Genomic DNA, 24,570 nt, shown 5'->3' on the forward strand with positions numbered 1-24,570 from the left:
CACTTAGGTACAGCCAGGAACAAAAACCTGGCCTTGCTGCAGGGCACTGAGAGCAGGGACTTCACTTACATGAGACTTCAGGTCAGTATGAGGCATACTTTTATGCATACATGTACACACAAAGAAATATAAAATCTGATTGCCTGCAACAGGTGTGCAGTTCCCTGCAGGAGCAGATGTCAATCTCACGAGAGTCAGCCTTTTGTTTCAGACAGGTACAGGCCAGCCTGCTTATCAAGCAGCAAAGCTTGAATTGGTGAGTTGAATTCTAGCAACAGCTGAAGTTTGTTTCTTGGTCTAGAACAGACAAAAAAACAATCCCCCCATAAAACTCCCTGCACTAGCAGTTTCTCAGACAGTGCCTCAAGCTTTACTAGCCTTCAGCATTCCAGCAAACACACTTCCATGACATCCCAGGGGCAGCTCGTTTCTAATCACAGAACACTGTGTGACCCCAGCCTGAACCACAGGAAGGCACAGGTTGTGGAGGAGATGGTGGGAGGTGACTGGAGACATCTGGAGTGGAAGTGTCCCTCCCACCTAGAGACTTCCAAGTTAAAGAAAAGAGATGACTCAAAGAATTAATTCCAATCCTGTATTCTAAGAGGAATTCTCATTAATTCCAGAGCATTTGTAGCTAACATTAGCAGAGGTGACAGCATTAACCTGTGGCACTATGGTTATGTAGTCACATCCCAACTGTGGCATTGCTGTCTCTTCAGGAGTTAAGGGATTACTTCCAAGATTACTTCCAAGCAATTTTAACTGTTATTTCACAAAATACAAAAATATAAACCTTCTTCATTTCCCATTGGAAAAATAAACGATGGAAGCATCAATGAATATTTTAATAGATCCTCTTTTGAATCCCACTTTTTAATTTTCTAGATCTGTTTAGAAGAACCCTTCCTTTACAAAAAAAAACAAAACAAACAAACAAACAAAAGCAGCATATTTTCTTCATTCTCCTATAACTGAACTGACTGAAAGGACAGAGGCTGGCTCCACCCTATCACTACCTTTAGGAGGAAATTTCACAGCTAAAAAAAAAAAAGTCTGGTTTTGATACTTGCAGCTATTTTCTTTCCCAGACTTGCATATTATTTTCATTTTATTGATTTCCATCATAAATGGTTTTGGCAAGGTTTACTACAAGGTAAGGAACAGATAACAAAGCATTTCCTCATAGTCTTAAGTTTTATAGGTAATCATTGCTAATAAAATAATGACTACTTTAAAAAGTCAAATAAAACCAATATAAGAACCAAGGCCATTAGAATATTACCTAAACACACAGCAAACCAGCTTAATGCAATTATAAGTATCAGTTTTCTGTTATATCAAAGACCATATACTTTAGTACATAGCAAATAAAGATTCTGATTTTAACTTCAAATAGTCACTTTATATTTACTATAAAATATTAAGTGACATTTTTGAAAAGCAATCCTCCAATCCAGATGCAATCTCTAACATGTTAACTGCACAGAAAGCACAATTTTTGGGAGCAACTGTAAACCACAGAAGGAATTAATTCTTTCTGATGCAAATACTTATCCACTAGAAACAGACTGTCTTCCTAATCTCCAGGTTCGTTTTCAATGCAGGTACCTTCCCTCATCTCAGCTCTTCCTGACATTTTATTCCCATATCTTGTGCAAATATATGCTACAGAAAGTTTCACAGGCGATTTCTAAAATCTCCTGCCTTCAGCGTACCTAACAGAGGTATCAAGGTGCTCACTTGTAAAGCTGCAGCAGCCTGAGTTTACAATCTCATGAAAAATTTTTTTGGTGAAAAGGTGTAAGGTCACAGCAGTGTGTCCAGCTCAGAAACTCACTCCCGGGGCTTCCTAGAGTGCTCTGTAGGGCACAAATACAACAAGCCCATGGACCTTTCCATACTAATGGCACTGACATGAAAACACTTCAGAGTTAAACTGTACATCTGTAGAGAGAGATTGTGATTTATTTGTAGTTAATAAAAAAATATTTTAAAAACACAGAACTTGAGCTCAGCTTCCTTTACATAACATGCATTGATAATGCAAACCATCCTTCTTCTTTTTGCCTTTCTACCTGTAAAAGAAGAAACCAGGTGAGATTAATATACAGTAAATTTCCCATAGACATGTGTGTTAGGACTGTTGTCTGCCCTTAGCACCATGGAGGGGGTCACACCACCTACCACACCTACCTTAATAAGTTCAAATTTCACTTCTATAGGTTGCTGTATAGGTTGCTGTCAGGATAGCAAGTCCTCGACCCTAACTCTGTTCTCCTTATCAGTCCTAATTTAGGTTATTTTGGACACCAGGAAATAGGTTATTAGTATGTCCTCATGGTTGCTTTCAAGCCTATAAACAGCTTTTATGACTGGTTTCTCAGTCTGTACCACTGCAGATCTCCCTGTGAAAGCATCTCACCACAGGCTATCCTTATCTTTGCACATCAGGAGTCAGAAATGTACATTGGGCCCTCTTTACATTTGGATTTATTCATCCTTCAGCAACTGACTTGTGCAACAGCTGGGTAAGAGCTTGCTTGCCTCTTGGCTCCACCAGTACATCATAATCATGGCTTGAGATTCTCTGGAGCCACCAGGGAAAGACTTCCAAAGGTTTCCAGTTCTAACTCACAAAGATGCCACAGCACAAAAGGGTTACTTATGAACAACTCTGTGGCAGAAAATAGTGAATGTCACTAGTTCTCAGGTCTCTTCTCACCAATTGTCTGTAATCCAACCTGCCACTAATTTATGGATAATAGCCTTTAGGGATATTTAAAACAGGACAGAGCTCGCCTCCCTTCATGCATCTTACGATTATCTTTTCCCTTTTATGACAACATATTAAAATTTTCTGGCTGAAGATTTTTTAGTCTCACCTTTGGTCTTTGGCTGACAGAAGTTAATTTGACACCTTCTGACATGGCACTTAAAGGTCTGCTAGAGTCTCCTACAGTCCTGGAAATATTCAAAATAAGATTTTAAAAGTGAAAAATGGAAGTAACTACTAGAATATTATCTCTGATCCTGAGTTAGGACCCCTCATCAGCAGTCTTCAACAATACATGTCATCTGTCTTGTGTCAGATTGCACATATTTTAAATACAAACATAGCAAGTTGTGAAAAAGCCATTAGACCTTTGTCCCACTTGCAGAATTTAATGTGAGAAAGTAAGGGAAAATCCACAAAGCCAAAAAACCACATGGCAACCTCTCTGTTGTGTTCAATTTCTACTGCATGGCTAATTAAGATAGTACAAATACAACATAGTAAAGGGTGAACTTTTACCTTCTCATACTGGTCATACTGGCATGGGGAACACTGTCATCCTTGGAGCTGTCTGCAGCCACTGCCATGGGAACAGACACTTCAGCTGTCCTCCTTGCATTTTCTAGGTGACAAATAATTGCTTGATTCTCATGAGAACACAGCAACATTGCACAACATTCATTCTGTTTTACAGTTTTTTCCAGAGGTATCACAACCTCTTCCCAATTGCACAGATATACAGACCAGAAATAAAACATCAGATTAAACATCAATTTCATACTCACTTTCTGAAAATGACTGACAATGAAAGCAGAGACTCCGAGCAACTACAGACAATGCTCACATATATAGGATGATCCTTCCACAGTTAAAATTCTTTGGTTTTTGGCAATAAAGGCTTAGAGACTTCTGATCTCTCATCTTTACTGCTTTAGGATTTTACTTACCATGCTGAATTTACATTACAACAGCCAGACAAGCATTCAAAGTGTTATGAACCGACCCAGGAGTCACTGCATAGGCACCTGCATGCAAATGCCCACACACGGCTCCCTCCTCCCCCTTCTTCCTCTCTCTAAGTCCTTCCCCCTTTATACATCCTCTGTGGTTTCACAGGGGAAAGGACAGGTGTCTCACACAGAGCACAGGGTCACATGCAGTTCTGCTTGTAATGATAATAACTCCATGAAAAGATAAAGCAGCCCTGACCTCCTGCAAAGTAATTTTTTTGTAGTTACAGATGGTAGCTAATCTATGAATCTTGAACCAGCAAGTATAGTCCCTAAACTAATCTACCTCTTTACATGACTCCAGTCATTCTTTCTATTAGCACAGGCAGTACTCAGCAAGACAGTCTGATGGAAAGACAAAAACTAAAATAGGGTTAAGAATAGGATGACCACTCTGCCGTAAGGTTTAGAAGCCTGATGTAAATACTTCAGTCTTTTTCACCCAAGAGTCTGCACGAGGACTGATTAAAAAACCCAGTGCTGACCACCAGAGATTATCACAGAATCATTAAGTTGAAAAAGACAGATCATCGACTCCAACCTTTGAACAACACCTTGTCAAACAGACCAAGGCACTGTGTCACATCCAGTCTTTCCTTCAGCACTTCCAGGGATGGTGACTTCACCACCTCCCTGTGCAGTCCATTCCAATACCTGACAATCTGTGAAGAAGTTCCTACTAACGTCCAAATGTAGCACCTGTTCTTCAGACAAGAATGAAGCAAAGAACAGGTTTAACATGAAGCACAGTGCTTGCAGCAGACTAATTACTAAGAAGAAAACTTTAGCAGAGGTCTAGCTGCTATATTTTTAGCTCTCTGAAGTAAGAGGTGTTTGTACCACACAGGCATTAACAGCAAGTGTAGTTCTGACCACAACCACTGATCCAGTAAGATAGGGACTTGCCAAAGGAGAAAAACATGGTCTGACTAGTTTTTGTTTCTCCTGAAGCTGGGTACTTACCAGTGTAATTCAGGGATGGGGTTGGAACAGGAGACAGCATTGGAGGGACCATGTCAGCAGCAGCTGATTTCTGCTGGTCTATCAACTGCAGCAGTTTATCCCGTGCTTCTGTACTCTGGCGATTCAGCTCCGCTATTCTTTCCTCCAAGCTCCTTGATACCACGAGATGGCTCTACTTGGATAATGGGATAATTACTTCCAATGAAATATTTACAACTTGCACCCTGAAGGAGTGCATACTATATATTTCAAGTACTTCTATGCATTTAATTCTCAAACTGAAAGGGAATATAATTATGTAGCACTTCTGTGAAAAATCTGGTTTTGACCCTTTTACTGTCCTGTATCTAGATCCTAAACTGATTAAACATCACAGTATTTTATACTGGTCTTCCCTCAAGTAGGAAAAATACAGCTGTTGCCCATGTAATTGAGAAAGAAAAAAAAATCTCAAGCCCCCACCCAAACCCACCCCCCCCAACCCCCAAAAAACCAACAACTGCCCCCCACTCCCCCCCAGGAAAAAAACCCCACCAAACCCAAACAAACCACCAAACCCAAACCAATAAACACCCAGTAATTAAGAATATACTTAACCAGAGAGACACATTCAGGAGGGTCTGGGGAAGCAAAAGCAGGTTTCTGGCAGAAGTGTCCTGGAACTCATCTTAAAGCCAGGTTTTGATTTCTTTGACCTCTTCCCCTCCCTGTCACTAACTGCTTCCACAAAAACAACACTTACTAGGGGTTTGCATCACCTTGTACAACCAACTGACCAAATACCACACAGCATAACCCAAAGTGGAAAGTGACAACACTCTCAGCCTACATTTAAATGAAGAAATTAAAAATATTTAGGATCCCTAATTTAACAGTCAACCAGCCACTGTGGTAGAACAAAAGACAACAGCAAGGACAGGGATGTTTTTGTGGTGTTAACTTCACTCACTGGGATCCTACTGAGTAACTGCTTAGTTGCAGGTTAATTTTTTTCCACTTAAACTGAAGCCTTCAAGGTCTCTCTTTCCCCAGATCTTTGGGATTTTCACAGAGCAGGACTGACAAGAAGACCCAACAAGCACACACACTATGACCAAACATTTGCAAAAGATGTACTTGCACTAACTTGAATCTCATCTGCTTTTGGGTCAGAGTAGCAGAGATGTGTGACATGGCTCTAAATAAGCATTTTACAAGCCTGACAAGAAGCTGTGGGTTGGTGCAGTGCTTTCACTGCAAATAGTATCCAAACTGCAAGAGCTTGGATCACATTGCAACACCACCTCTTTTGCAGCATACCTTATAACCTTCTTCAGAACCCATGTAAAACATAGGCCCAATATGAGAAACTACTGCTGATTTGCTTATGGAATAATAATAAAAATAACAAGTCTCAAAGCAAACAAATAGTAAGTGACAACATGAAAGACAAAAAAGCACCAGTAAACTATGGGAAAGCAGATCAGCAGAAAGGAGATCCAGCCTTCCTTTCCTGTTAAATTCTGACCTGTCCTTGTGAAGAGTCTGGACTAGGATTTGCATTTTGTGTCAGGTCTGGCTGATGCAGACAATCACTTTTGTCTCCAGGGACACCTCTGAATTTGCTCAGTTGAGCTTTAATTAGAGCATTCTGCCGTGTGAGCTCAGCTATCTGTCCCAGCAGATCACCATTTCGAAGCAACTCTTCAGCTGTGCTGTTTTTTCCAGCATCACCTGGGCAGGACAGATTGGTTTTCTCACGGGAACTCTCCAAGTCTTTGTCTGCAGGAGGAAATGGTTGCCTTTGAGATATGGGGCAGTTCTCCTCAGTTATGCTCTGTGTCCTCAGGGAGGAAGGTAAGCTCCTTTCCTTGCATGGCTCTCTTTCAGTAGACTGGGAAATGGCTGCAAACACTACAAACACAAAATAAAGGAACAGTAAGGACAGTGACATGAGATCCTCACCGAGGAGACTAACAGTGACTTTATTGCATCAGGTTAATAATAAGCAAGCAGGAATTTGAATTGTAACATCTGGCCTGAATGGTGTTATGGTACTGATCCAAACCACTCTATGCAATATCAAGCTGTAAGAACTCACTAGGTGAGTATTTCCTATTGCAAACAGTCTTACATTTAAATGATTTAGTTCAAGATTGACAGTCACTAAGAAGATGAATTGTTTTAAATTTCTTACCTGACAGATCAAATACTATTTCTTAGTTGTCCTCCATTTTCCAAAATTTAGTTACCTTGCCTAATAAACTGTTTTTGTTTCAGTTCTGATATTTACATTGGGTTATTAACAAAACTTTTAGGATACTGAAACAAAAAAATACAAGACTTTTGGCATGATAATAAACTAACTACTCAGCCCCTGAAGAGGAAGCACTGTGGCCAACAAAAGCAATCAGGTATTTTTTTGTGGTCATCATCAGCAAAGAGATGACACACCACAGAGACACGACTACAGTTACAGCACTGTCTGCTGCTACATGCTAAGTCCAACTTGACTCTTGTGACCAAAACCAGATTTTCTATGCTTCATATACCAAATGGGCCATTCCTTCACAAATTTTAGTTTTTGCCTCTTGAGCAGAGATGAACACTTAAAAGCTTACAATCAAGTGTGTTTTATGAAGATATGACAATAAAAAACCATTCATTGAGTTTAACATTTGTTGGGCCATTTAGCATCAGTCTTAAGATAGGAACAAAATATTTTACAGAAATCTTGGAATACGATTCTGCATTGCTGTTTCAAATGACAGAAGACATCTGACAGTTCTCAAGGGGACTGAAACTAGACATTGCTCTTTGTAGATCAAGACCTTTAGTTCATTTCCTCCAGATTGTTTATGTATCTCCTCACAGCACAGCAGACCACCAAGTGGCTGAACTAGATAAAAATTTCCAATTGCCCAGCCAACTCCTTAAAAATCAAAAGGACTTTTGGTTATTTTTCTGACTTGGAAAAGGCTTACAAAACAGCTGAAAGGGAGGAAAAAGGAGGAAAACACCAAAACCCATTCCTGTACCCTCCTTCTTGTCAGCCACCATCAATCTGGCTGTGGATGCAATTATCTGCCTCTCAACAAGGGTGTTATCCAGGGCCCTGGTATGTCCAGTGGGATACAAGTGTGTACAGTGACAACTGCAGCAGGAAACAGCTCAGTTTTAGAGCCGCAGTGTGCTTCCTTCTGCTCACTCCAGTAAGGATAAATGAGAAACACCTTCCCTAATTACCCTGATGAACTTTCTTCCTCCCATGAATCAGAACTGAGCTATGGATACTGAGACAAGACTGAGCTACCTCGTTATCAAGCAACACAATTTCACCCAAAATTTCATCAACCATTTCCTGTGTATTGAATGGGAACCTCACTCCCACAGCTTCCAAAAACCCCTTTGTTGGGAAAATTAGCTCAAAGCAGGAGCACACAGCCTACAGACATCTTGGTGTGTCTGCAACATTGCAGAAGCAGAAGTTCCAGGCTTCAGTGGTCCCACCACTAAAGGTGATGGAGGCTGGATTACACCATTAGCAGATGGAAATCTGAAATGATGTGCTGTAGGTCATCAACAAAGAGCTTCAGCAATCACACAGATCTAACAATCAAAATGAGTACAGAATAAAAATGTCACTCTGGATTGCCACTGGCAGGACTGCTGCCAGCAGATGGAAAACAGGAAGTGTAAAGGCTGTCTAGCAACAGGCAGAGTAACAAAGGAAATGCATATCTGGGTGCAGCAGTAGGATATTCCAGCTCTAGGGCCCATATGTCTAGGCACACAGATTAATAATTTTCCATGGAAAATGCATCTTGAGAGGTAGTGTAAGATTGAAACAGTAACACACAGCACAGATTCCTAAGCCTACTGCAGTCAGAGAGGTCTCACCATTCTGGAGGGAAGACAATTCCTGACTGCTTTTCTGCTGTGGTGGGGACAACAGCACAGCTGGCTGGAAGATGTGAGCTGGGAAGCTTCTACCAGGTCTCATATCACTTGAGGCACCTGGCCCTGGGTGAAATGTGAAAGGAAGTTCTTCCTGTGGAAATTTCAGCATATTTTCCCTATTGCCTGCTTCAGGCCTGGGCTCAGAGTAGGTCAAATCAGGTTTTTCTAAAGAAAAAGACAAAGCAGGCATAAAAGTTAAACAAACAAACAAAACAAACCAAACAAACAAACAAAAAAAAAAGAACAAAACCTACTTATAGTGAAATAGCAGTATAGGGAAAAATATCAGTAACAACTCCTGTGTTCAGACACCTGAAAAGACAGACAAGAGTAGAATATGTTCTACACCTTTCTTCTGCTGTCCAGGTACAGAAGTCTTTCACTCAAGCAAATTATAAATCTTTACTGGCCATAAGAGCAAGAACAACTCTTACACACAGCCTCACAATTTCAGGACAGTAGCATGAGATCTGTTAGTAGCTCATGCACAAGACTTACAGATACATGACTTGAACAGGTATCTGAACTGCTTTTAGCAACATAGTCTTGAGAAAATCAGACTTATTTACTTGTCCTAATCCCCCATATTATAAATTTGATGGCAACAATGCTGTTAGAAAACAATTCAAGGCTTTCTTGAGCTCTGCTCATCTCACTATCATTTAATTCAAATGAGATGTCTCTTCAGTGGGAAAAAAAATATTCTTCCTTTAACTAGGAAAGTAAGGAAAATATTTGAAAATTCTAGTGCTGCAGAATTGATGAATGTGAAGGTTTGGGTGTTAGGTTGGGTTTTTTTTTGAGGTGTGCTCTTCTGACTGTTTGGATTTTATATTTCGGGGGTAGTTTCCTTTTGTTTGCTTTTACAAGGCCTGGATATGGTAAAAAGGATCTGGTATGTGGCTCCTTCCAAAGAAGAAAATCTTTCCAGGAAGAAAGCTTTTAGCTACACAAAAATTCACAAAACCAACATTTAACTACATAATACAAGTAACTCTGAGAAATTTTGGGACTCACAAGAAGTTACTGACCTTGGGAGCAAAAGCAATGCATTTAAACAACTGACCAGGAAAGACAGCTGGGAGGAAACTCAGTGGTGAAAGGTGATTAACAGTCCAAGGTGAATCCTTTTTGGTTAGTTTGGGCACCCATCTACTGGCTCAGCTTAGCCTGTCTCCATGTCACACATCACTCAGCTGGTCACTCCGCTCTCACACAGAGCCACAAACACCAAGTGACACCCCCTGGCTGGTTGGTTCCGTGTCTCAGCTGCTGCTGTTCTGGCCAGCAGCGACCTCCAGTGTCTTATGCAAGAACCGATCTCAGACTGTCAGGCTGCTCAGCAACAGGAAGCTGAGATCCTGATTCTGTTGGGTTTGACTTCTTTGGGTTTCTGGGGTTCTTTTAGGAGCCTCAGAATGAAACTGACTTTGGATGTCACCTTAATGGGGGAAAGCTACTCTCCTCCTTTGCTTGTGCTCACAGCAGAACCTGTGGCCTGTGAATTTACAGAAGTGACATTCACACTCTTGCAAGGGGAACTTGTGCAAGCAGACATCTATTAAATACCAGATTTTCCACAGGGATAAACTAACAACTTCTCTTTCATCCTTCACACATTCATTGTACGCACCTTGGCTGTTTGCTGGGCCTCTGCTTGCAATTCCAAAATGTTTTGGACTTTGTTCTCTTTCAGGTTCTTCCAAAGGGAGGCCTTTAAATGCTTGTGTGAGACACATCAGCTTTTGATCTGTTACTGTCATGTATTGCTGAAGTTTCTTCTAAAGGAGATAAAAAAACCCCATATACAGAATTACAGGAATTTGGAAAAATATAAATTAGGAAATTATTTACTACAAGAAGTCCTGATAAGAACTTTGGCCTCTTAATATTACTGCATGATTCTGTAGGATTCCAGTGAGGATTAAATATTATTGTCTCCATGTTTCTCATTTAGAAATAATTTGTTTTGCCTTTTCTTACTCATGACATTACTTCCTAAGATTTCTTAATTGCATCATTCCCAAAAGTAGCCACTGATCAAATCTACCTCCACTGGCAACTGAAAAAAGGAAAATGTAGTATTACATCTACTCATTGCTCCAGTAGTGTTAACAGTATAGAAGTGTGAAAGAAAATACCTAAACTTTTAGATGGATAAAGTAAAGGTCAGTTTCACAGAACCAGCACTTTCTCAGGCTTTGAAGTTAAATAAAGATAAACAAACAACTTTCCACATCTCATACCCATACCTCCTATTGTAATTCTTCGTCTCCACACTCAATTTTATCAGTTTCTTTCTGTTTATGGTTAAAATCTCCAGAACATGAGACAATGCATCTCAGCCCATATTTGCAACAGAACTCAGAATTCTAACATGCAATCTGCTGATTGGTAAGAAGCAAGGGGGGCTCAGTACCTGCATAGTAATGTTTTCTTCCCTTACTTGAAGAACTTCAGCAGTCAGTGCATCAATCAGTTCTCTATGTTCATTCAACATCTCCTCCTGCTGCTGCCTCATCATCTCTTTCTCATGCAGCTGCATTTCAGCCTAAAAACAGAGAAAAAATGAAAACTTACTATAAAGTAATACAGACTCATATTTGAAAACAGGAACGAGTCATTATGTCATCATAATGTAACAGCTCTTCCCACTATTGCTAAGCTTAATTTCTTTTATAACAAAATCAAATTGTCTGGCCTTGAGAACTGTCAGAGAGCTTAACTGTTTGTCTTTGATACTCCAGGACACTGTAGGGAATCCTAGACATCCTTGTTCTTCTGCCTTTACAGCTTTTACAGGATGTGACTAAAAGCATTTTCTCTCTGCACAGATACAGTTTCTTAAGTCACTGAATGTTCAGGTGTGCTGATGCTTGCCAGTTTCCTGTGATACTTGTACCTAATCTTTAGTTTCCCTAATACATTAATGAAGACAAATTTGACTAAGTAAAGGAGAACATACTTGCTTTCTAATGTTTTCCATCAGAGAGAAAAAGTTCTACAGGGTTTCAAAGTATGATAACCAAACAGCTCTGCATCCACATGAAATGAATGAAAAAAATGAATGTTTTTGAGACTAACTCACAGATACTGCCACCAGACACAAAGGCAGGCAGATACACCTCCTTTAAATATATGAGAGGCAAACCATCCATTTTCTGTTTCCTTTGCAGCTGGAGAGAACAGGTTTTCTTGTATTGATCCAAGTGAAGCATGCTGGCTCAGAAAATGGATTAAAAAACCTGTACCTGGTCCTGTACAGCACAAAAGAAGCACTTCTACCCTGGCAGCACCAATGAAGCTTCTGATGCCTGAGATCACCTGGTGAGCTACCTTATCTACTAATCCTACACAGCACTAACCTAGTCTTGGAGGAAAAGCTTCCAAGTAGCTTTGTCTTACATTTATGCATAGGGAAACCATCAGGGTAACATCTATTCCTATCCCCAGCTAGGATTTAGGTCTGATATATCCTGAAAGAAGTATTTTCATCCCAGCCCACTGCCAGGTGTGGCTCTAATCACATGAGCTTGAACACTGCACCAGAACAGGCAGCAGACAGGGAGAATAGAGCAGCACAGATTCAGGGAATATGATCATACTCTTTGTCATGTGGGTCTGGCAAAGAAACAGCTTTCTTAGCAGAATGAGGGTGAGGAGGGAATGATTAATTAAGGATCTAGCACCTTCTAAGTGGCTAGAATGATCACCTTCTAGCACTTGGAAGGTGATCTAAAATTAGTTTGGAAACCAAATCACGTTTATCCATTTCCATTTACAAATTTCATATGCTTTTACAAACATTTCACAAGTTTCTTTTTTTCTAGCCCCTTCTATAGTCACTACTTCCTCCTTATAGGTTGGTTGGTTTGTTAATCACTTAATAAAAACACTTTCATGGAAGATTCCTGAATTCAAGTTTCTCTTCCTACTTTTTAGATACATTTTTGAGAATAAATTAGGCAATGTCCTTTATTGCAATCCTTCTGATTTTCTGCAGCAAAACTGAAAGGGGAGGAAGTGAATCTCTCCAAAAGCTTTGAAACTTCATGAAGACTAGCTAACTGACTGTTTAACTAAAATCAGGGGCTTTCTAAAGATCCCCTGCAAAGTCATGTTCTTAAAAAGCACTGCCAGTTATAATTCAGGCATTGGAAGTCTGCTAACTCTGTTGGCTAGGCAAGACAGATGGTGCACACAAGTGCTTGATCTGTGTCTGCCATCACAGGGACCAGGTTTTATAAAACACCCAAGACAAGCTGGGCTTCTTCCCAGCAAATTCTCAAATTATAACTATAATTAAGCCTCCCTGAAAAGGGAGAAAAGTCACTTTAGAATATGAATGCAGTATCTATCTCAAGCAAGCTTGAATACAATTAACCACATTATGCAGCTTGAGTGACTTTGTAATATTGCTTACTTAAGAATTTAGATAGTAAATTTGTGTGTGGCAGACAATTATGCAAACAATCACTTCTGGAAGGATGGAATGGTAACAAGAAAAATAATGAGAATAGCTTTGGAAGATGTCTGAGGCTCAGGAATAACTCATTTCTGTAGAAAAATTAAAGACAATCTAAATAAATAGGATTATAACTGCAATTACATTTATAAAACAAACTGGATGCTATTGAATTGATGTATTCCTAATAAACAGAAAACATTCTACTGAAATGCTAGGATCATTCCTTATAACTGAAAAAGAACCAAATTTAATTCTGTTACAATTTGAACAAAAGCCAAGCATTATTAACTTGTTTTAAAACACAAGACTTTCTCAGCTGACGTCCATCTTCTGATGTCAGTTGCTTTTCACTCTTGGATTAATTACTTACTATTTGCTTCCAGGATTTAATCAAAGTAAATTCTTCCATACAGATTAAATACAGTGTAATGCAAGGATTAAGTTATTATACATCTGGAAAGGAAAAACAATTTTAAAATACGATGGGTTTTCCCCTTTCAGTTATTATACCTTTTGAAAAGGAACCAAAATTAGACAGTTCCACATTCATTAGAGATCTATTACCTTTGCTATGAAATAGAGCATTAGCATTTCGATAATATATTCTGTGCACCTATTAAGAGTGCAGGAACTGTCATAATCTGGTTTAAAATGTTACATAGACCAAATTATCTGTGAGGCACTGTTGCCCCTTGACAGCTCTGGGACACAGATGAACTGGAACACTTTTTGTTTTCCCTTCTATTTTTTAAAAAAAGAGCTTCTACATGGCACACAGGTGATCTTTATGGAATTCCATTAATTCCCAGCTGTGCATTGTTACAGTGAGCACTTCAGGTCATTCCTGCTTAAGGTAAAGTTGCTGTTCTGGATACTAAAAGAGGACTAAGGAATCCCTGAAGGAAAATAGGGGATTTGGGTCCACTGCTCTGGTGACAACAGCATCACCTTTGGGAAGCAAAGGAAGAAAATGAATTTGCAAAAAATGCTGTAGTTATTACCCTGCTACAACTCTGAGTATATGTAAATAATAATTTTAAATTATTTCAATTGGTAGTCTCTGTGTCTAAGGGCAGAAAATTTCACTGACAAACTAAAAGTTTTAACTCCTAATTGCATGTGATAATCAAAGTTCAATGTATAATGCTTGGAAGCCAGAAAAAACCAAAGTTCACATCTGTAAAATAACTTTACACTCTTTCTTATTCAGTCTTCAGGGGTAGTTCTAAGTCTCTCACCTCCTTGAGGTAGCGCATCAAGCGGCAGAGAGCGTTCACCAGGGACAGAGTAAACCCAGACAGGCCTTCACTCCTCTCTTTTTTTGGGACCTCACGACCTGTACATCGCTCATATTCCTCCAGTTCATGCTCTACTTCCTGGATCATGTGGCTGAGAACATCTAGGCTGGGCTTGTTGTCCCTCTGAAGGTCAATCTGGATTAAATTAGCTGGAGAATCACCTCTCTTCTGTCTTGCAGAGCTCTGTGCAGCTTGCTTTCTTTTCACTGAAGGAGAAGAAAAAGGGGTCATTGGAATTTTAACTTGTATAGAGATCTTTGCAGTACTAATGAAACTGCATTGTTTATTGAAGTAAATCAAAGGATATGCCCTCTCTTGCCATAAGATGAAACAGACCATCAAAGCATGTCTCTCAGTTATTCCAGCTATTTTCAGATCCTAAAAACCACATTTTTTGCTGCCACAGTAGTATCTCTCAAGCACAACTGTTTGGTGCTTTCATCTTGGATACACCTGTTTGTACTTTTCTCTTTCCCAGTTAAATGCATGGAAATAGTCTGCTAATGAAAAACATCAGCTGCTTACTCATACTCAGTAAGCAACTCTCCTTTAATGTTACAGCTTGCAACTGATGCCAGTCCCCTCATACAAACACATAGAATATGGGGACTGAAATGCATCCTTGATCTGTGCAGCACAGAACACAAATCTGGATCAGAACTACAGAAGTCCTGTACAGGAGAGGACTCCATGGGCAGCACCAAAGGGCCATTTTTATGATTCCCAAATTCCCATGGACTCGGCTTTGCCAATGAACATGCAGAACACAGGGGAAATACACTAGACAAGGAGCTGTGGAACATCCAGCCCGAGATATGCTCAAGGCTCAAGGACCCCCTCATCAAACTTTGATATTAGCCCTGCAATGACTCCCAAAAATCCCTTCCAACCCACATTCTCTTACAAAATTAAGGACCTTGGACAAAGGGTATTTTATTTTTAAAAGTACTTAACTCTTTGCTGCAATTTGCTTTTGTTTCCTTGAGTTTGGGTTCAGCACTTGTCTCACAGTGTCAATGGAGTCTACAGACTCTTCTTCATCTTCATTCTGAAGTCTGGAATGGGTTCTCTTGATTACACTGGTAGCATTGAGAGCTGATTTAAACACAAAACAAAGAAAAGAAAGTACATGTGAAATATTTTGGGCACGTCCTTAATAGTAGTATGTTCCAGACTAATTTTATGGTAAGAGCTGGCTTTTTAGTCTGAAAATAAATTAGCACAAATTATTTTAGTCTGAGCCAAATTAGCATACACTTCTGTCTCAGACCCCCACCCAGGAAAGGAATTCCAGATAGGATCCTATGAACAGCCCAACAACCTTGCTGTGATTTGGCAAACCCAACCTGACTGGTCCAATAAAGGGGAAACAGTTGTTGGAGTCCGAGGCACATTTGATTCTTGTGATAAGGTGGTTTTTCTCACATTCTTTTCAACCCACAACGGAGAATTCACCAAGGAATTTTCTTTTCTCAACAACCGAAGTAGCCTACATTCAAAACAAGAATAACAGTGAACTGTAACAGGACAATTGGCATGAGTCCAGATTATCTGTCTTGACAGAGCTCCTAAAATTAACTGCAATTGCTCAGGTGAGCTCCCTACTCACTTTCATTCCCAGTCTCAATGTCACAACAAGGCCTTTCCCTGGAATTCTGATATCAAGAAAGGAGGGCAAGAGGAAACAGAAGAACTTAACTATACCCATTCAACATGCTTTTAACTCCACCTGTTTCCAGTGTCAAGCAGGTGGAAACCTGTGTTTGTACTGACCTGTCAGAATTGATGCTGGATTTGAAACCCAAAATGTTATGTTGTCCATCTTCTGATAATGCTTCCTCCTCCTCTTCATTAAGAGCCTTCTCAAGAGACAATAAATAAAATAGAGACCAATTTAATGGAATTGTTTAAACAAAAAAAATAAAAGCATTTGTTTTAGTCTCCCCGCCAAAACATACTTAAAATAAAAATACCACACAAAAAAAAAAAAAAAAAACCCAAATCCACACCCCTTTGTAGGAAGTTCTGGGGGACTTCAGTACCTAAGAAACACTGATACTGACAGTATCAGTATCTCTGAAAATAACACTGCAAGCGACTAATTAAATAACCAATATTTTCCTCATATGATTTATATTAAATATGAAAACCCATGCAAACTAGAGGATAAAATAAAAGCTGTTAAGGATGTACCAAAACAGAAATATAGCAGGCAAAATACGGAAAAGCAACCCAAATTCATACCATTTGTAACATTTCAGTCATTTGACATTAAAAGCTAAACAACTTCATAATGAGACCTGCAAAATTACATTTATAGTCTGTGTGTAAAATGCAACCAGAACAAAATACAGTCCTATGTACTACTACAATTATAGCTAAATACAAACAATCAAATTTGGAATTCGGGTTCCTCAAACTGCCAGGTTTCTGAGCTGCTGAGTAGGTTTCACCAGATAGCCTTTAACTGTGATTTTTGTAGGCACATAAGAACTCACAGAATCTTGGCACACCATCAATACGTGTTTCTTTTAAAAATTTCAGCTTATCCTGAAGCCTGCATCCAGTGGCACAGCTTACAAAGGTACTGCAGTTTGCTCCTCATATTAAAAAAATGGAAAAACAAATGCCACACCAAAACACCTAACACAGAAGTACCACAACTCAGATTAGAGATATTTCTGCAAGATAGCAGGAAATGGAAGTAGAGGGCCATGGGAATATGACATCATCACTTTTACTCCCAACAGCCTGTTTGGTCTTCATCAGAGGGAAGTTTTCTGGCAGCACCACATGCCTGCTCTCAAACCCCAGTGAGCATTCCTGGTACAATATGTTATTAAAAGAAAACAGAGCACAAAGACAAACTAAATTAAATTTTAAACAATTTAAAAAATGTTTACAACAAATCTGAGTAAATATAAAATAATGCAAAATATTAAAAGTTAAACTTGTAGGAGTCATCAAGACCATGGAGTGAATTGGGATACAAATAACTGTGTCCCCATATAGGCAGACATAACTGGTAAATCACAGACATACTCTGAAATGTGCCAATTAGTTAAGTGACACAGAAGTTCTTCTCCTAGACTGTAATCACATTGTACTCTTTCTGAGAATTCCAGAATTTAAAAGGGAGGGCACACTAATGTGAGAGAGTTTCTACGAGACATAATGTTTGTTTCTCATATCTGAGAGTTAAATCAAAAAAATCACGATTCCCAGAGTCTCACAAAAGAAACTCACCTCTTTAATCTTGTCTTCTATGAATGTTATCAACAAAAACCAATTTAGTTCTGCTTGGAAATTCTTATCTTTGAATAGTCTTATTTTGTGCAAACAAAAAAGCCACAGGATGGGTACGCATGGAACAAAATATACATTACCTGGGAATCCATGACAGATTCACTAAGGATGGAAAGCTGACTGGGAGGATGACTTTTTTGTACAATGGGTCCTTGAGATGATTCTAGGTCACAGTTAGGAGCCATTGTTACATTAGGAAAACCTAGGGGAATTAAACAACACAGGGAAGAACACAGAGGGCTTGGTACATACTTATGTTGCAGGACTTTATACTGAAAATCAAGCTCCTGTACTTCACAAAAAAATGGTCACAGGGATGTCACTTTAAACAACAACCATAGGGACAATTTAATACACTGGGCCACACACCCAGCATTTATCCTTCCCACCTGCATAAATTCACTTGTACAGAAGCAGCTTGCAGGATCAAAGTCACCAGGAACAAAAGAGAATGGCAGCCTACAGAGAAAAACCCCTAGGTTTAAGATTTCATATACAAATAGCCAATCCTGCCTTCCAGCAGCACAAGGATCCACAAGCCAAATTAAGAAAAGGAAAAGCTGATATTGCTGATAAATCTTCAGCCATATCCAAGAGGAAAGAGTCAGCTCATGCAGGAATGAGAATCAGAACTACTGCAACAGCTCAAACTGCTGCTCTGCACAAGCCAGTAAAAAATGGCTGTGAAATGGTGAGCACAAAGGTGTCACAGAGCACATGTTATGAAATTCCACAGTGGACCAATACAGTGGAATAACCAGCCATCAGTCACTCTCCCCTGCCATGGGAGGTGATAGCCTCACCTGTGTTCCACCCAACATGAACAGGATCAATCACACCACGTTAGACAATGAGATGAAAGCAGTTAAAAAGAATGCTTTGCAAAGCAAGACTATTCATGGAAAGCAAGGAGATCACCTTAAATGGGCTACCACACATAGATGAGATGTTCTACCTGTTCGGGTGCGAGGAGCATCCTCAAGCAAGTCTTTTGCCACAGCCATAACCTGACCAGATCGTTCCAATACATCTTGCAAATGGTACTGATCAGACAGAATCTGAAAGCATAAGGAAACTTTACACTGAGCAGACTGATAACTTCCTTTTTTTCCCCCTGGTATTGTTCCTCTAAACAGTTACCAAGAGAAGAGCCAACAAGAGAACGTTTGCAAAGCTGGCATTGTGCAATTAGATCCTAAATAAGACAGATCAGAACACCATACTTCATTTAGAGTAACTAGAATTCATACTGTTTTTCTGAAAAATTAACAGTTATTACTTCTGAGGCCCCCATCAGCACTGACTCTCTTCAGAACAAATCCTTTGACTCCCTCTTCTCCTTTCAGCCTGACACAAGAAGCTGGGTATTTAAGACATGCTCATCAAAAAAAAGTCATATATAGCAATTAAAAAAAAAAGCTCAAATCATTTGATCTCAATGTTAAGTCATAGAACACTGACCTACATCTGACACCCAAAACACGTACTATTTGATATTCAAATCAATTCAAGCAGACACGTTTCACTCAGTCTTGCCTCCTGAAAATCCTACCTAAAACTTAAGCCACATACCACCAAAAGTTCCAACAGAGGTAAACACAGCTGACTACATCTGGCATCAGAAGATATTTTGGGAATCTCCAGAAAATACAGCTTCTGTACCCAAATTCTCTCTCCCAAAGTCTCTCCCGAGTATATGAAGTCCATCACAACAGGTTCCTCCTAAGGAAGGATGTCTTGGAGTGCAAAGCAAGAGGCATCCAGTTACCATGAGCCAAATGGAGCTGACTGGGGATGGGGCTTTGTGAGCAGAGCACAGTTTAAAGCTCCTCACTGATGCCTGGCTTCATTCAAAAGTTGGAAATCAAAAACTAGTAAAATTATATCCCACAACCTGGAGAGAAGGTAGATATTCTTAAAAACCTGAGAGGAGGTATGCAAGTGACCTCCATCACGGTTCATCAAATTGATACAGAGACTGTGAGTACTTCAGGAGAACTCACAGAAAAGGCCCATGCACACCCTCCTAGTCAAAATTTGAAAACTGACTGACAATTTTTGCTCCTTCAGGAATCATAAGAAACTGCTTTGAAATGGTTTCACAGTACTCTATGCTGTTATCTCCACAGAGCTATTTCCAAGGTCCATTGGTAACTTTGCTGGCTTACATTTAGCCTCATACAAAAAATTCTAGGCAATGGCATTTCACTTGTTTGTCCTCAACACCCTATTTTACTACATGCTTTGTTATGTCAAAGTATTCCTACATATCTGAGTTTCACGCTTTTCTAGTCTTTTGAGCTTGCACTGCAGTAAATTAGACTTCTCATAATAATTCTCATAGCAAGTCAGTGAATGTTCATCTTTCAAGCACTTCACAGATATAATTTTTCAGACCACTGTTCAATTTTCACATCTGATACAAGCTAAATCTAGTCTTTCCATCTGGCATCAAAACAATGCAGGTTTTTAGATAAAGTTATTATACCAGATGGGCAGAAGAAAAAAAATTATAGAAAGAAAAAAGAAAAAAGTTTATATGATTGATTTCCTGAAGATAATTAAAATTAGAGTGATGTGTGTAATCAGACAAAAATTATCCCGATTAGTTTGTTTTTAGCCTCCTCACTAAATCTTTTTTGGCATCAGAAGGTTCCTAAGCTCTACCCTCCTGCTGAATGTGTTATGAACATTTTTAGAGCATTGCTCCCAAGGTAGATTAGCCCACATTTGCTTGTGATGAGAGGAAAAAGTGGTATCATCTTGTAACCCCTTTAGGCCCATTTACATGCCCTGGACAAATACACTGGGCAGTGTGCTTTGTCCCAGTTTAGTATCTCCTACAAATTTCATTAAAAATCACCTTCCCTCATGTTTCAGACTCTTATCAAAGCAAATAAACTGGACTTATCCTAAAATCTCTCCACTACAATAATCCATTTACCTCTACTCTTTGGTGCAATGCACTAACATTATTTCAAAAATAAGTTGCTACAGGACCAATCTGTGTGGTACCTATAAATTCACAGTCCTAAGTTTCAGAGTAAACTCTCTGAAACTTATCTTTTCATTCAGATTTTCAGGTAGATCAATCCCCAAAATATTAAAATTCTGCTTATCTATTCTGTAGCTCTTTGTAATGTCTGTCTGTTCAACACACAACTACATGAGAAATAACACTAATAGCACCTTGTCAGCTTTTGTCTCCAAGTCTTTTGCAGTTGAGCAGGATTCAACAGGCTTAGAAAGTTACACTCACAGCACTAAAAGATCACCAAAGTACCAGACAAGGAAACAATTCTCAGTGGTTGTGCTCTACAGGGAGAGACAGTCTCCACGGTTACTCTGAACAACAGGACCTGGCAATTAACAAGATTTCAGTTAGGGAGAGGTGAAAACGGTAACTCTTCTCTTTTTATTTTGTTATTCTGTTTTGATTTTGTCTCTGTGTTTCTATCTTGGCATAATTTCCTTTTGTCTTCCTTTTCACTGATTCAGAAGTAAACACAAAGTAAACTGAATAAAATAATCTCAACTATCAAGGGGAAAACCACTCAGGAGGATGTGAGATTTGTACATTTTCATTAGAAACAGCAACAAATATAGAAGGCTATTTCCTAAACATGAGTTTCACATCTGCAAAAGAATGAAGTCACATAATAGGTAGCCCAGCCAAATGTCAGAAAATATGGTCTAATCTACCTTTTGTGACACATAACTTATTTCTGCATGGAAGTATTATTGAAGCTAGGCTGCATTAGGGAAAGTAATGTAGAGGTTCACAGTGTTTTTTGAATACTGTGCTGAAATATACTTGGCAGAAAAGTACCAAAGTAACAAAAGTCCAAGTCTGAGGCTTAATTAGCAAAATATCCATAATACAAAAATTCTACTGTGATTGCAGAGAAACAGGGGTCAAATAGAAAACTAGGTGGTGATCTTCAATTCTAAGTACTCCCATTTGTTTGTCTATGCTTGAATGTTCTCAGAGATCAGGAAGTAACTTCTGAAAAATCACAAAAGACAAAACAATGAAGATTGTGATGGTTAGTCCACTGCACATTTACAGAACTAGCAGATCACGTTTATTTTGACTGCTAAGTGAACACTGCTCATCATCATTATCAGCATGAACAACTGTCAGTGAATACAGAGGTCTGAAAGCCAAGTTTCAGATTAGTTTTTGTAACACCTGGCAAGGACTGACCTGCCATGTGAAAAAGGAGATCTACCACCACTTTTCAGTGACAGCTACTTTCTCTGTTAACTAGGCTTAGGTTTACTGCTACAGTTCAATATTCAAATAAATTCAATAATATATTTACAATCAGATGCTTTAGAATGCTGAGAACAAGCTTTTCAATCCTCAGATGACAAGCTTGTCAGCCACAGCTCATCAGTCCTTGTTGCCTCAATTTTCTCCCTTAACAACTTCTTGACTCACCCTTTGAGCCCCCTTGACACTGGCCTTTCTCTGTTTAAATAAACAATGTTCCCCTCTGACAGAGAAATGTTCATGTTTGCATCAAAGAAAAATGCCAGACATGAGGAAGAAAAGGCAAGCTGGCAATAAGAACCCAAAGAACACACATACTTTTTACAACAGTTGAACTCTGCAAACAGTTCCTGCTCAGATGAAAAGAGGCCTGCAGAATTACAGAGGGCACAGCCAGGCAGCCTGGGTCAAATGTGCAATTCTGTGTAACAGCTGGTTTGTCAGACAGTCCACTCCAATCACTGCGTGCATGCAGCACACACAGCATGGGCATGTATGGGATCAAGTTATCAACAAGGGGAGCAATTGTGGCTTCCATGAGCACGAGCAGTTTTCCAGGAGTACTGCAGCATCACCTGCAGCAGGCTGCAAGTGCAAATTTAGCTCTCACCTCACGCATCAGAGCCAATTTCCTTTTCTCCAAGGAATCTGCATCCAGCTGCCTTTGCTTCTTCCATTTTCTGTTCAGTGCTTTCTCTTGGAGCTCCAGATGTGCCAGTGCTTTGTTTTTTGATTTGTGTATTTCACGGCGACGGAGCTACAGAAACATAAAAGAAATCATTTCAAAAATCAATCTTAAGCAAAATATGCAGAGCAAAGCTAACAAGCTCTTCTTGATTCCACCTTTCATGCACTGAACATTATTTATGTTAACATCACAGTAGTGCCAATGACAACCTCATAAACATCAAAATGCCATCAGTATTGCCATCCCAATTCCATCCAAATTTAAAGCAGTTCCAAAGACGAATGGGGAAAATCTGAATTTCTGTCTGCCCTACACCACTGACTCGGCAAGAGTTTTCTCAGCTGTAAAGGGAGGCAAAACCCAAACACTAACACCTGTAAGGTGCATTAAAAGACATAATGCATTTTCCTGATTTAACATTGCCAGTCATCAGACATAGTGTCTCCCTTCTTCTAACTATTAGATTATATGAAAAAATATAGTTTAAATACAAATTAAAGAAATTAATGCTTGCTAAATCCTCTAGAAGCTATCAAGGCAAACACTTGTAGAATCAAGTCTTTCTCTGCTACTGTGACTATCCCTCCTGACAAACCTGTCAAAACTTATAATAGCTCATACTGCTTCTTCCATCTGGTAATTAGTGCTATCAAGAAAATGTAGATACACATCTAAATACATGTAAATACAATGTAACTAAATGCATGTAAATATACACGATCTGTTTATTGCAATGAATTCACATACTTTGCAATCAACAGGTCACTCGGTATAAAGAAATTGCGTTAAATTGTTTAAATGAAAATTGAGTATTTTCAGAATTAGACAGGTTCCTCAGACAAAGCACATCTTTCAGTCCTTCCCAGCAGAAGTAAGACCTTCAACTAATCCACTGACCTTTCATGTATTTATGTTTTTCATGCTTTTATGATGGCATGCAATTTATTGAAATAAAAACCGCAGCTACTGCTTCCCAGTGGGAAGAGGAAACTGAAGAACACCAACTGCTGGACCTGGGGATGCTCAGTATCATAAACAAAAAAACTAGCACTAAGGAGACAACATGTTCAGAAGCTTGAAAAAGAGATTAAACATTGGCAGAAAACATCCCCATAAGCACGGTAAGCACTTTTTATGTCAGACAACCAGCTAAATGTCCTTGCCACAGGGACAGAGCAGTGCCTGCTGTTAAACTTACAATATCCTCAGGAGTTGCACGATGCACTGTCAAATCGTGGACGGTACTCTGCGAACAGCAACCAGGGAACACGTCAAGAATTGTAACTGAGAGCAAACTTTTTTTAAAAAAAAGTTTTATTTAAAACCAAAACACAAACAACTTTTAAACTGCAGTATAATTAGCCTAACACTATACTGCCATGCACTTTCATGGAGCTGCAAGAGCGTTCCACCCTCGCCGAGGCAGTGCCAGGAGCGAGACCTCCACCAAAGCTGATCGCGCTCTTTCCCCCGGAGGCGCAGGAGGCCTGGCCTCTGCCGGGGCCCGGGGAACCAGAGGGGCCGTGTCCCCCTCGCACACGCCGTGTCTGCCCGCCCGAACCCTCACGCAACCCGGGCGTTTCCACGGCGCAGCCCCTGCGGAGGGCGGCGGCTCCCCCAGCACGGAGCCTCCCGGGCCTTTTTCCCAGCGGAAGCCGCCCGGCAGCGGGGAGCACTTACATCCCAGTCCCGCTTGGCCGCCGCCGCCTTTCTGGGGCCCTTCCTGCCGGCGGTGCGGGGCCGCGGCCCGCGGAGCAGCGACATCGCGGCCGCGGGAAGGGGCGGGAGCGAGGCCGCCGCCGGCCCCGGCTTTGCTCGGGCCGCCCTGAGCGGAGGGGCGGAGCGC

The 24,570-nt window shown here is 40.0% G+C and overlaps 1 protein-coding gene across 4 annotated transcripts; it reads right to left on the minus strand.

The window, feature by feature from the left end:
- Positions 1-82: 82 nt before the first annotated feature.
- SPICE1 (spindle and centriole associated protein 1) lies at positions 83-24,570 on the minus strand. Of its 4 annotated transcripts, none has more exons than XM_064410318.1 (17): positions 24,405-24,570; positions 23,923-23,970; positions 22,647-22,793; positions 18,716-18,818; positions 17,841-17,962; positions 16,228-16,313; positions 15,801-15,943; positions 15,409-15,549; positions 14,395-14,660; positions 11,108-11,239; positions 10,322-10,469; positions 8,629-8,853; positions 6,257-6,642; positions 4,750-4,921; positions 3,296-3,398; positions 2,886-2,964; positions 83-297 (listed from the first exon to the last, which is right to left on the minus strand). In XM_064410318.1, exons 1-17 carry the CDS (start codon positions 24,486-24,488, stop codon positions 235-237), a joined length of 2,448 nt encoding a protein of 815 aa, XP_064266388.1. In that variant the 5' UTR covers positions 24,489-24,570; the 3' UTR covers positions 83-234. The 4 variants fall into 4 exon arrangements, with proteins under 4 accessions (XP_064266388.1, XP_064266390.1, XP_064266391.1 ...); XM_064410319.1 differs by lacking the exon at positions 83-297 and adding an exon at positions 582-2,078 and having other exon boundaries at positions 24,405-24,569; XM_064410320.1 differs by lacking the exons at positions 17,841-17,962; positions 18,716-18,818 and having other exon boundaries at positions 24,405-24,569.

This window comes from Passer domesticus, chromosome 2, assembly GCF_036417665.1.
Source record: "Passer domesticus isolate bPasDom1 chromosome 2, bPasDom1.hap1, whole genome shotgun sequence".
In the NCBI taxonomy this organism is placed as follows: Eukaryota; Metazoa; Chordata; class Aves; order Passeriformes; family Passeridae; genus Passer; species Passer domesticus.

Bases quoted from the DNA above. Each gene is read 5' to 3' on its own strand.
- SPICE1 (XM_064410318.1), bottom strand. From the start codon at position 24,488: ATGTCGCTGCTCCGCGGGCCGCGGCCCCGCACCGCCGGCAGGAAGGGC. The intron at 18,819-22,646 runs GTGAGAGCTAAA...TTATGCTTTCAG, and splicing joins AATTGGCTCTGATGCGTGAG to ATTCTGTCTGATCAGTACCA. The intron at 14,661-15,408 runs GTTAAGTACTTT...CTTCTCCTTCAG, and splicing joins AAAGCAAATTGCAGCAAAGA to TGAAAAGAAAGCAAGCTGCA.